This window comes from Aquarana catesbeiana, linkage group LG05 (genome assembly GCF_042186555.1).
Source record: "Aquarana catesbeiana isolate 2022-GZ linkage group LG05, ASM4218655v1, whole genome shotgun sequence".
NCBI lineage: Eukaryota > Metazoa > Chordata > Amphibia > Anura > Ranidae > Aquarana > Aquarana catesbeiana.
In genome coordinates this window covers 184,353,793-184,366,817 of record NC_133328.1, presented here as the reverse complement: position 1 = coordinate 184,366,817, position 13,025 = coordinate 184,353,793, and the positions used below count along the sequence as shown (strand labels likewise).

Here is a 13,025-nt window from a genome sequence, read left to right as displayed (position 1 = left end):
AAAAAAAACAGCTTGGTGTCAGTTTGTGACAGGGGGGGGGGGGGGGTGATTGGGGAGGGATCGGGGGGCGATCGGGGGTGTTTAGTGTGCCTGGCATGTTCTACTGTGTTGTGTAGTGTTTTACACTTACTCGGATGTCTTCTCTCCTCGGCGTCGGAACGCAAACTGCCAAGCCGAGGAGAGATGACATCACATCCTCTGCCTGTGTGTACTATACACAGGCAGGGGATGTTTCTCATTGGCTGGGAGCGATCGCGAGGGGGGGGGGGGGGGCCACGATCGGATGGCCTCCCCCTCATCTCTGATCGCTCCTAGACAAATGCCGACCGCCGCTGGCACCGGGGGGGGGGGGGGGGGGGGTCCGATAGGACCCCCCGCCCGCGAGAAGGCAATCACGTACCAGGTACGTGATTTTGCCTGCCCGTGCCGCTCTGTTGACGTATATAGACGTGAGGCGGTCGGCAAGTGGTTAAAAACATTCTACTCTAAATATGCCGACCGTGACCTTGCCCCTTTCCTTGAACCTGGCAAACCTTTTTTCTTTAGTTTTAATTTATACACTTGTGTTTATATCTTCCTCTACTGCAAGAAAAGAAGGATAATGTATCGTTCTCTTTATTCAGAAGAGGAAGTAAACACGGGGATGGTCTCAGTGACTGATCACTGTGATAGCCTATAAGAGGCTATCACAGCGATCAAGTGACCCCTGGACCAGGAGTTCCGGGTCCTGATAGTTTTGAGAGCCCAGTCTCTGTACTGGGAGCGAGCTGTGTGGCATGCTCTCAGCACAAAGGAGAGATACTTATATATGCGACTCCACGGATAAAGACCCGCTCCTGTGAGGTCACATATGCGTATGGTCGGTGGGAGGAGGTTAAAGACTGCATCCTAAAATTGTTTAAGGGGCAGACTTCACCAAACATGAACGGAGGTACCTTTGTGTCTATGACACAGCCAGCAGGTATTTAAGGCGATCAGAAAAATTCTGGTAAGTGTAGCTGGGCGGTAATAGCACAGTGTCAATATTTTATAATGGCGTTCCTGTGCTATACACGACAGAGTGGATGAGCAAAGAGAATGCCTTGAGCCAATCCTCACCTGAAAACTGCAAATCACAGTCCAACTCCTATTGTGCTAAAAATGGAGGAGAAGGAGCCAATCTCCCTAATAGGAGAAGAGTAGACTAGAGAAACCGTATTTTAGGGAGGTTAAGACGTTCGAAAATCTGTCATTGGGATATGTAGGTTAATTTTGGAGGAAAGCATTTTATAGAGGCTAAGCAACTGTTTGAAGGAACCAATGTATGCAAAGTTTAATGTGTACATTCACCAAACATGTTACAATTTTAAAGGCAATGATTATAAAAACAATTAGTTTTGAAAAACCCACTGCATTTTAACTGCTTGCTGCCTGCTCACCGTCAAATGACGGCGGGGCGGTGCAGCTCTCGTTCTGAGACAACATATGACGGTGTCCCAGAACGACTGCTCTTGTGCAGTGCGCCGATTGCGGCCGCGCCGTGTTGCTAGGACACGGAGCGACCCCGATCTCTGTAAAGACCCCCGTCTGCAGGTCTTTAACCATGTGATCGCCTGTGTCCAATCACACTGACAGAGTATGAGGAGAGCCGATCAATGGCATCTCCTCACAGGGGGACATGTAGGAATGTAATCAGGGCACTGATCATCAGTGCCCTGATTACAATAGTGCAAAATAGTGTCACAAACCAGTGCCCACCAGTGGCAGAAAACAGTGCCCACCACTGCCACCAATAAGTGCCCATTAGCAATGCCAGTCAGTGCTGGCAATCAGTGCCACCTATCAGTGCTGCCCATCACTGCTGTCAATCAATGCCCATCAGTACCGCCTATCCTTGCCCAACAGTGCCACCTATCCGTGCCCATAAGTTTGGCATATTAGTGCCTCCTCAGTGCCCACCAGTTCAGCCCATCAGTGCCGCCTCATCAGCGCACATCAGTGAAGGCGAAAAATTACTTAGTTATAAAATTTACTGACAAAAAATGTTTGGTCTTTTTTTGTAAAAAATAAAAAACCCAACAGTGATCAAATAACACCAAAAGAAAGCTCTATTTGTGTGAAGGAAATGATAAAAAAAATTTGTTTGGGTACAGTGTAGCATTGTCATTCAAAGTGCGACAGCGCTGAAAGCTGGAAAATGGCTTGGGCAGGAAGGGGATGTAAGTGTCTGGTAGGCAAGTGGTTAAACTGGACTCAACTTAAGCTCAAATTTTTTACCCAAAGAGAAAGCCCTGGCTTGGTTCTGCACATGCAATTTTTCAAACTCAATCACGTAATCAAAGTGCATGCTGAAGGAAATTGGAGTATCACTAACCTACTGGGAATATGAAAGTAAAGGAATCCTGTTACAGACCAAGTTGAGGCTTGTTACTAATCCTAGTTTGTGCAAGTGCAGAATAGAATAACCCAGAAATGGTATGCACCAACTGGCATCCGCATATTTTAGCCTTACCTGCATCATTCGGAGTTCCTCAGCAATAGCTTCATAGGCTTGTTCACTCATCTCTGGAGGGATGGGTTCATTGATTATATTGTCATGATGGTCCCCAGACTTAGGAGTATCCAGCAAATCATCTTGGATGCCATCTGGACTGAGACGAGGAACAAGTCTTGATCTTAAATTGTAAGCTTTTGTTGGAGTAGTCAGAATCTGGTTGGACACAACCAAAAAACAAGCTAGTAAACTAAACGAAAAATGACATGTCTACTTTTGGAGATTACAGAAGTGGAATATTGCATTCAGACTTAAAAACACACGGGTGACTGAAGCAAACTACAGATACAGTTAGGGCATCGGCGGTAAAGCGCCGCTTTTAACTCCCCGCTAGCGGGTGATAAAAAAAGCTTCGGCAGTGCTGCCCATAGATTTCAATGGCAGGGCGTTTAAGGAGTGGTTTATTCACCGCTCCCGCAATGCCCCAAAGATGCTGCTTGCAGGACTTTTCCCATCCTGCAAGCACACCTCTCCAGCGTGAAAGCACTCGGGTTTCACACTGGGGTGGCAGGGGAGCTGTTTCTCAGGCGCTATTTTTAGCCCTTTAGCGCCTGAAAAATGCCTTAGTGTTAAAGTGCCCTTAGTGTTATATATTCTTGTGTAGGCAACTTTACCATTTATTACCATTAATTTTAGCTGTATAACACTGAAATAAATGAGTTGCTTATGTGACAATTGTCAAATGGTTTAAAAGGACCCATACTCATGGACCAGCCCTCAAACTCCCAAATTAAAAAACAAAATAAAATAAAAAGTGGCCAAGCGGGGCTCGTCACTCACAGTGCTCTGTGAATGGAAAATTAAAAGGCCTGGCAGCCTTTGCAGCTGTCAGCTTGTAGTTTTCAATGAACTACCACAGCGCTGTGGAGCATTCTCTCTTCCTGTCAGATTGCATTTGCTTGCCCATATGGGATGAACGGGCACATGGATATACTGACAGATCTGCAGGAAACCTGCATGACACCAGCGATCTGCTGATCACTGGTGCAATTCTTTAGAGGCTCCAGAAACAAAAAATAAATGCACATTTTTTTTTACCTGCAAAAATATATGCATTTATTTTTTGTGAAAAGGGGAACTTATCCTTTGAGCTCTTACTAGCAAAAAATATAAAACCAACTGCCAATGTAGCCGTTGCCTAAATGAAAAAAAAAAAAAATCTACGAAAAGCTGCCCCTGCTAACATTTAAAGGCTTAGAAAAATGCAGACATGGGAAGCTAGAAAGAAAAATTAACTCCTAATCCAGGGTTTCTCAACCAGGGAGGGGCCTGTGGAACCCTAGGGTTTCTCTAGAAGTTACTAGGAGTTCTTTGAGCAATGTGCAATTTCTGCCTCTCAGAGAAGTTCCCACTGACACCATTGATCTTTTTGGCTATCTACAAGAGGTATATCTTCCCAATTACCACAAGTGTAAGAAGCATTCTTCCCACTGACCATCACACAAATTTATCATGAGTTATAGATATAGTAATGTTTAGCAGTGGTTCCCTGAAACCTGGAAAGCTATTTCCAGGGTTCCTCGGTGTTGAAACAGTTGAGAAAGGCCATCCTAATCTATATGCTTGTTCCATGTCAGCGACTTGAATCCACTGGTTTAGCATTATAGCGAGAGAAAAAAAAAAAAAAAAAAAAGATTTTTGTACCTTAAAATCTTCTAGTCCACTGAGGAACACCAATTCAAATACAGATTGGTTAAAATCCTAATGGATAAACAAATTACCCCTCTCCACTTCTCCAAGACTGGTGGGTTTGTCAACAAAGATCTGTGTAGAGGCCCCTGGTGACGAGTAAATGAGTCTGTTTTACCTAACGGGACTAAGAGGGACTCTCAGATAGAGCCCCTTTAACAATAGGGTAACAAGATTCCAGATAGCAGACATCAGTGCCCTCCAAAGATACAGAATGAACATCCCCAAAACTAGAATGAACTGGGATCACCCATTGCAACTTTGTGGCTCAGGCTACAAGGCAAGGCCTCAGGAACTTACAATCCCCAGAGACTGTTAGTCAACAAAGGTCTGAAGGCCAGAGGAGAACAAGGTCACTGTAGACTGGCAGTGGGAACAGATCCGAGATTGGCGGTTCACAAGGTTCTTTTACCAAGCAGGATCACGCTATCACAACAGGAGAAGGAGGAGGAGAAGAAGGGAGAAGAAGAAGAAGGGAGAAGAAGAAGAAGAAGAAGAAGGGAGAAGAAGAAGAAGGGAGAAGAAGAAGAAGGGAGAAGAAGAAGGGAGAAGAAGAAGAAGGGAGAAGAAGAAGAAGAAGAAGAAGGGAGAAGAAGAAGAAGAAGAAGAAGAAGAAGAAGAAGGGAGAAGAAGAAGAAGAAGGGAGAAGAAGAAGAAGAAGAAGAAGGGAGAAGAAGAAGAAGAAGAAGAAGAAGAAGAAGAAGAAGAAGAAGAAGAAGGGAGAAGAAGAAGAAGAAGAAGAAGAAGAAGGGAGAAGAAGAAGAAGAAGAAGGGAGAAGAAGAAGAAGGGAGAAGAAGAAGGGAGAAGAAGAAGAAGAAGAAGAAGGGAGAAGAAGAAGAAGGGAGAAGAAGAAGAAGGGAGAAGAAGAAGAAGGGAGAAGAAGGGAGGAGGGAGGAGGAGAAGAAGTTCAGTGACTGACAGTCCATACAGCAGATGAGGTCCGTGTTTAGTCCCTCAGATTTAAAAACTTTTCGGGGTAAAACCGGCAGCAGGTGGGCAATTCAAAAAAGGTACCCAGTGGTGCAAATACAAATATAGCCCCTGGTGCTCAGCAGAGCTGGTCATCGGAGACAGGGCAAATGCAGAGGCAATGCCAGCGACTTTGGACATTGAAAGTGCTCTGTGGCTAACTTGCTAACAGACTGCTCTGAAGAGAGTGCCTAAAGCAGAACACACTGCTTGAGGGTCGAATCCGAAGAGGGGGGGGGGGGGGGAAAAAAAAAAAAAAAAAAGCAAATAAAGAGTTAGATCTAGGGCTAGATGAAAAAGGGCTTCCCTCCCTCCTAGGACACTAGCAGGAATGCTGGGAGTAGAAGGGGTTATCCTGGGTTGGCCTGCCTTTTTTGTTTGCCTGTAGACCAGCCTCTCTCAACCTTTTCAACACAGAGGAACCCTTGAAATAGTTCTCCGGTCTCGAGGAACCCCTGCTAAAAATTATAAATCTACAACTCATGATACATTATTGTGATGGTCAGTGAGAGGAATGGTCCTTACACTTGTGGTCATTGGGAAGAATTACCTCCTTACAGATAGCTAAAAAGATCAATGGTGTCAGTGGGAACTTATCTGAAAGGCATAAATTGCCCAATGCTGAAGGAACCCCTAGCAACCTCTGGAGGAACCCTGGTTGAGAATGACTGTTGACGGTTAGTATAATTGACAATATTACTTCCTGTGTCCCTCAACGGACAAGAAAAAAAATTGGATTTTTTGGTTTAACAGCAAAATCCTTTTGTTGGAGTACCTCACAGGACAAAGGTATCCTCATATCTATTACAATAGGGATGCCCCAAAACAGTAACTATGAAGGGAGGGCAGCACAGGAAAAATCTCCAAACAAGCAAATCACACAGGTTAAGACCTCACATTGTCTGAAAAACACACCGTCCAAAAGGTAGCGTCTTCAGAAAATTCAACTTTCACTTGGTAAAATTCTCAAAAAAGGTAACAGCTTTATAAACTTAAGCTACCGAAGCCAGATGAACAGCCCATAAAGCACCAACACTGCTGGTCGATTGAACCATCACCAAAAACTGTGGAACTTTGCCCTTTAGACGGTAAGCTTGAGAAATAACCCTAAAGATCCATCAAGTAATAGTAGATTTGGAAGCTGTGTGCCCTTCTTTGGGCCATCAGGAACCACAAAGAGGGAATCCGACTGATGAACTGCAGCAGTTGTTTAGGCAACAACTAATAACATTAACCACATCTAAGGTGTGAAGTATCATGTACTCGAACATATTCGTCCAAGGAACGATCGTACAATTTTCGGATAGTGTGTACACCACTTTTAACAGCCGATTCTGACCTCCATAAAGGGACAAACTCCAAAAGGTTTAATTCATTTAATGTGTACCATTTTTGTACGAGAAAAACCATAACCGAAAGACAGCGCATGATTAGAAACAAAAAACAAAAAACAAACAAAAAAAAGCATGCGTCATATGAGAATTTTTCCTTCCTTGGTTCCGACTTGCTGTGAAACGACAAAGCATAAACAGACGATCGTTCGCCCGATTTTCTTATAGTGTGTACCCACAACACAATGTCCTGGTTAAGATCGAAAGAAGAAACCACCTAAAGACAGACAGCTGAATTCTCAAAAAAAAAAACCCTTGTCACAGGAGTACCAGGAACAGTTCCTTACAGGAAAGGGCAACCAATTTCGAAACTCTCAGAGCCAAACAATGGCAACCAAAAAAATAACCTGAGTCAAAAAGGACAATGGGGACATCTTGGATGGATTTCAATTAAGATTTTTGCACAACAGCAATACAGATATGACCAAGTTGAGGTCCCATTGAGTCACTTAGCCAGAACAAGATGTATGACCCCTTGTACAAAGACACACATCAAGGCATGCAAAGCAATCTGTCTGAGAACCGCCAAGGCCAAAATCTGTTCTTTGATTGTACTCAAGACCGGTTTCAGATCAACTCCAGAATGGGAAAATGCCAGGATTTTGTTCCAGAAGCATGCTTGTATTCTAAAGCACTCGTATATCAAAGCAAGTTTCCCCATAAGAAATAATGGAACTGTTGACACTTCCGGATGCTCTGACGCACGTTACGCACGCCCCACCCAGCTGGGAGTGTCTCAGAGTTCTCCAGGAAGCGCTGGGAGCCATTAGCGCCCCCGGATCTCTAGACACATACAGTAATATATACACCAGCGGCTTTACTACATGGATGAGCAAAAGACTCCTTAACACAGGATACACATTGCGAGTGTAATTCCACTTTTTTTCACATTAAACTATTACAATAAAGACATATAAAAATAGGTGAATACTACCAAAAAATGTATGACCATAAAATGGATAGTGTCAAATAATTAATCAGTGTTGATCACATATAAAGTAAATACACAATAATACTTAATCATCAGATGTGCCAGTGATTAGTAGAAACCTGTGCTGGTTCCATGGGCCAGACACCAAACATAAAAAACATGAAACTTTAAAAGTCCATAAAAAATGTGTAGAAAAATAGTGAAGAAAAAAAATCAGAGTTCAAAGGGGGTGATGATGCATAGCCAGATGGTATTCACAGAATTTTAGTCGCACCAAATCTGGCGAGTGGGCAGAAGGGAGACCACAAGTGTGCATAGATTGTACATCAGTGCCGGGGCCAACACCAGGAGTAGAGGAAGCTTACCGGAAAAAATTGACCTGAAATGGCGTACGCCAGACAAGTCAAAAAAGCATAATAACCACTGGTTCTGGGAAATGCGTCTTGTCAGATGTCATCAACAGATGGTGGAAAGAAAAGGGGGGGTCCGCACGGCTTCCTCTCCCATAGGTCATCCAGCATAAGCCAAACGTGTAGTTTCATATGCCATGCAAGGAGCAAACAAAACTCACATAGCGCAATAACGTTTTAAAACACTAGTTTATTAAAATAATAAAAAACAGACTCACATTTGGAAGAACGAAACAGAGCTCAAATATCAAATAGAGGCGATCGTGAGGGGTCCACCCGACATGTTTCAGCTAAGGAGCCGTCATCTGGGGTATGGACCACCCTCACCTCACTGCTCTATAAACAGAAGATGACCCCCACTGGGAGTGTCTACAAACCAGAAGTGCAACAAGTAAGAATCACTTCCGGTTTACAGGGTCATAGGATGGCTAATTGAATAGTTATATTAAGAACAAATTAATGAAGCAGAGAACCATGTATCTCATGTTTCTAAATTAGGAGATTAAAAATGAAAAATAAGTACAAAAAAATGGTAAGCTGTGCCCTGAATCAGTCCATCTACCAGGAACTGGTCAGAGCGCTAGCCAAGCCTCCCTTTCAGCCAGCCTGCTCCTCAAGCCTCACTTTCATATGTGATCCTCTCTGTGTGATGGGAAGTGCATCACATATGAAAGTGAGGCTTGAGAAGCAGGCTGGCTGAAAGGGAGGCTTGGCTAGCGGTATTACTTCCTCTCTGTGTGATGGGAAGTGCAAGTAATACCGCTAGCCAAGCCTCCCTTTCAGCCAGCCTGCTCCTCAAGCCTCACTTTCATATGTGATGCACTTCCCATCACACAGAGAGGAAGTAATACCGCTGCACTCCATAAGGAGGAAACCAAGCCTCAATCTGAGGCGAAGTGTCAGCAGAGAGGAGAAATAAATCAGTGCACTGAAAAAAGGCATTAGTGTTAAAATAAAAACAGATTGAAAAAGAAAAAGAAAAAAGGGGATAAAAATTATTACACAAGGCTAATGCTTGCAATAACATTACCTTATAAAGGTGATATAAGGACATTCTAATAAGGTTAATTAGTGATCAATATTAGAATCATGGACCATAATATTAAAGGGACACTGCCAATGGGGGACATCCACAGTGTACATATCAAAAATTGCATTCTGAATTAAACCGTAATTATCCCGGACTCCATGACATAAATTAAGACAACCAATAATCATCTTGTATAGTAAAAAAATAATAACAATATTCTTTGTCATTTAGACAATAAGAGAGATCATATTTATATTCAAGCTTGGTTAATAAAAGAGCTGATGTCCCACTCCACGTTGATACCCTGTGGAAAATGGGACCCCAACTCATATACCCAGTAGGTCTCTAAACGCGAGACACCTCTAAGAATCGACCCGCCCCGCCAGGGGGGCACGTACCTATCTATAATGAGGAATTGAGTACCCACAGGGTTCCGATCGTGAACCTCCCTGTAGTGTCTAGGGACAGTGTGTTTAGTACTGCCCACTTTAATGAGATTGATGTGTTCCGAAACCCGTGTAGTAAAAGATCTGATGGTCCGGCCGACATATTGCTTGCCACAAGGGCAAGTTAAAAGATAAACTATTCCTGTAGTGGCACACGTGCAGAAATGTTTAATTATGTAAGTACGGCCGGTCACGGTGGAAGAAAAACTATGACTAGCCCTTCTGCCACAGGTATTAAATTTACAGACCAAGCACTTTTTACAAGGATAAAATCCAATCAAGTTGTGGAAAAAGGATGGTCTCTCTGGTGGGTTGATGACATTAGGTGCTAACCTATTCCGGAGAGATGGAACACCCTTAAACACCACCTTTGGAGTCTTAGGCAACAGAGGTCCCAAGATTTTATCTGTTTTTAAAACATCCCAGTGATTTTCAAAGATTTTCTTAACATGCTTGTGCTGCATGGAGAAAGATGTCAAGAAGGACCATTTGAATTCATCATTCGTTTGTCTAGGTCTATCCTCTAATAATGACTGACGGTCTGTTGCACAAGCACTTTCGATCTCATTATCTAAATCCACAGAGTTATAACCCTTCTCCAGGAACCTATCTTTCAAGGTCATGGCCTGTAGTCTAAAAGTGTCTGAATCAGTTCAGTTCCTTCGTAATCGTAGGAATTGACTTTTGGGAACAGATCTGATCCAGGAACTGTGGTGGCAACTATCAGTCGATATGTATGCGTTCCTGTCGGTGGATTTAAAATAAGTACTAAATATAAATGAGGACCCACTTCTTTCAATGACAAGGTCTAAAAAGTGGATTGAGGTGGTACTAGTTTCAAAGGATAAAGCAATACCCTTATCATTGTTATTCAAAGTTGCGAAAAAATCAACCAGACCATCATGACTCCCTGTCCACAGGAGGAGGATGTCGTCTATGTACTGGGCCCACAACAGAAGGTGTGGGTTCTCCATGGCATAGACGACATCCTCCTCCCACTTAGCCATGAACAGGTTGGCCAGGCTGGGAGCAAATTTTGCTCCCATAGCCACCCCTTTATGTTGGCGATAGAATTTACCACCAAACCAGAAATAATTGTGTTGTGTTGCAAACTCAATTAAATCAATAATGAATTCTATCTGGGGTAGGGAGGCATACCTGTTTAGAAAACAATGTACCGCATCCACACCTTCACGGTGTGGAATGCAGGTATAAAAGGGACGCAACGTCCGCAGTGGCCATGATAAGGTCACCAGAATGGGAAACATTCGATAACAGTTTAATCACATCCTTAGTATCTTTTAAGTAGGACGGCATCTTAAGTACAGATGGCTGTAGGAAAAAGGTCGATATATTTCCCAATCTTTGAGGTGACCGAGTTGATACCACTAATTATAGGTCGACCCGGGGGGTGGAGAGGGTCCTTGTGGACTTTGGGCAAGTAATATATAACTGGGATGCGTGGAGCAAGGGGGACTAGAAAAGATCGCTCTTTTTTGTTTAAAATACAGGAGTCAAAACCTTTAGCTACTAGGTTCTCATTATAGATCGGTACGTGCCCCCCTGGCGGGGCGGGTCGATTCTTAGAGGTGTCTCGCGTTTAGAGACCTACTGGGTATATGAGTTGGGGTCCCATTTTCCACAGGGTATCAACGTGGAGTGGGACATCAACTCTTTTATTAACCAAGCTTGAATATAAATATGATTTCTTATTGTCTAAATGACAAAGAATATTGTTATTATTTTTTTACTATACAAGATGATTATTGGTTGTCTTAATTTATGTCATGGAGTCCGGGATAATTACGGTTTAATTCAGAATGCATTTTTGATATGTACGCTGTTGATGTCCCCCATTGGCAGTGTCCCTTTAATATTATGGTCCATGATTGTAATATTGATCACTAATTAACCTTATTAGAATGTCCTTATATCACCTTTATAAGGTAATGTTATTGCAAGCATTAGCCTTGTGTAATAATTTTTATCCCCTTTTTTTCTTTTTCAATCTGTTTTTATTTTAACACTAATGCCTTTTTTCAGTGCACTGATTTATTTCTCCTCTCTGCTGACACTTCGCCTCAGATTGAGGCTTGGTTTCCTCCTTATGGAGTGCAGCGGTATTACTTCCTCTGTGTGATGGGAAGTGCATCACATATGAAAGTGAGGCTTGAGGAGCAGGCTGGCTGAAAGGGAGGCTTGGCTAGCGGTATTACTTCCTCTCTGTGTGATGGGAAGTGCATCACATATGAAAGTGAGGCTTGAGGAGCAGGCTGGCTGAAAGGGAGGCTTGGCTAGCGCTCTGACCAGTTCATGGTAGATGGACTGATTCAGGGCGCAGCTTACCATTTTTTTGTACTTATTTTTCATTTTTAATCTCCTAATTTAGAAACATGAGATACATGGTTCTCTGCTTCATTAATTTGTTCTTAATATAACTATTCAATTAGTCATCCTATGACCCTGTAAACCGGAAGTGATTCTTACTTGTTGCACTTCTGGTTTGTAGACACTCCCAGTGGGGGTCATCTTCTGTTTATAGAGCAGTGAGGTGAGGGTGGTCCATACCCCAGATGACGGCTCCTTAGCTGAAACATGGTCGGGTGGACCCCTCATGATCGCCGCTATTTGAGCTCTGTTTCGTTCTTCCAAATGTGAGTCTGTTTTTTATTATTTTAATAAACTAGTGTTTTAAAACGTTATTGCGCTATGTGAGTTTTGTTTGCTCCTTGCATGGCATATGAAACTACACGTTTGGCTTATGCTGGATGACCTATGGGAGAGGAAGCCGTGCGGACCCCCCCTTTTCTTTCCACCATCTGTTGATGACATCTGACAAGACGCATTTCCCAGAACCAATGGTTATTATGCTTTTTTGACTTGTCTGGCGTACGCCATTTCAGGTCAATTTTTTTCCGGTAAGCCTCCTCTACTCCTGGTGTTGGCCCCGGCACTGATGTGCAATCTATGCACACTTGTGGTCTCCCTTCTGCCCACTCGCCAGATTTGGTGCGACTAAAATTCTGTGAATACCATCTGGCTATGCATCATCACCCCCTTTGAACTCTGTTGATGCTTTCTTCACTATTTTTCTACACATTTTTTATGGACTTTTAAAGTTTCATGTTTTTTATGTTTGGTGTCTGGCTCATGGAACCAGCACGGGTTTCTACTAATCACTGGCACATCTGATGATTAAGTATTATTGTGTATTTACTTTATATGTGATCAACACTGATTAATTATTTGACACAATATCCATTTTATGGTCATACATTTTTTGGTAGTATTCACCTATTTTTATGTCTTTATTGTAATACACACGGCTGTGGATGTGATATATAGCGCCACACTTTTGTTTCTTTTCTGCCTTGAGTCTATAGGTGTATTGGCTGCTTTTCACTTTCACTCTAAACGTAGCGCTATACTTAATTTTTATTTTATTTTTGCTTTCACATTAAACTATGAAACTGTTTCTTGTACTGCTCATATATCAAGTCAACACTCGCATATCAAGTCTAAAAAAAAAAAAAGGTTGCTAGTCTTTCAAAACACTCATATCCTGCTTACTTGCAAACCGAGGTATTACTGTACTTGCGACTCTCCTGTTTGTCAGGACCCTGGC

General features: G+C 42.8%; 1 protein-coding gene across 1 annotated transcript in view; it reads right to left on the bottom strand.

Moving 5' to 3' along the window:
- Positions 1–13,025, bottom strand: part of KIF15 (kinesin family member 15) — a gene marked incomplete in the record, with an annotated part of 170,400 nt that overhangs the window by 64,981 nt on the left and 92,394 nt on the right. The window contains 1 exon segment of the mRNA XM_073630416.1: positions 2,492–2,689. Coding sequence (XP_073486517.1) covers positions 2,492–2,689 — 198 coding nt within the window.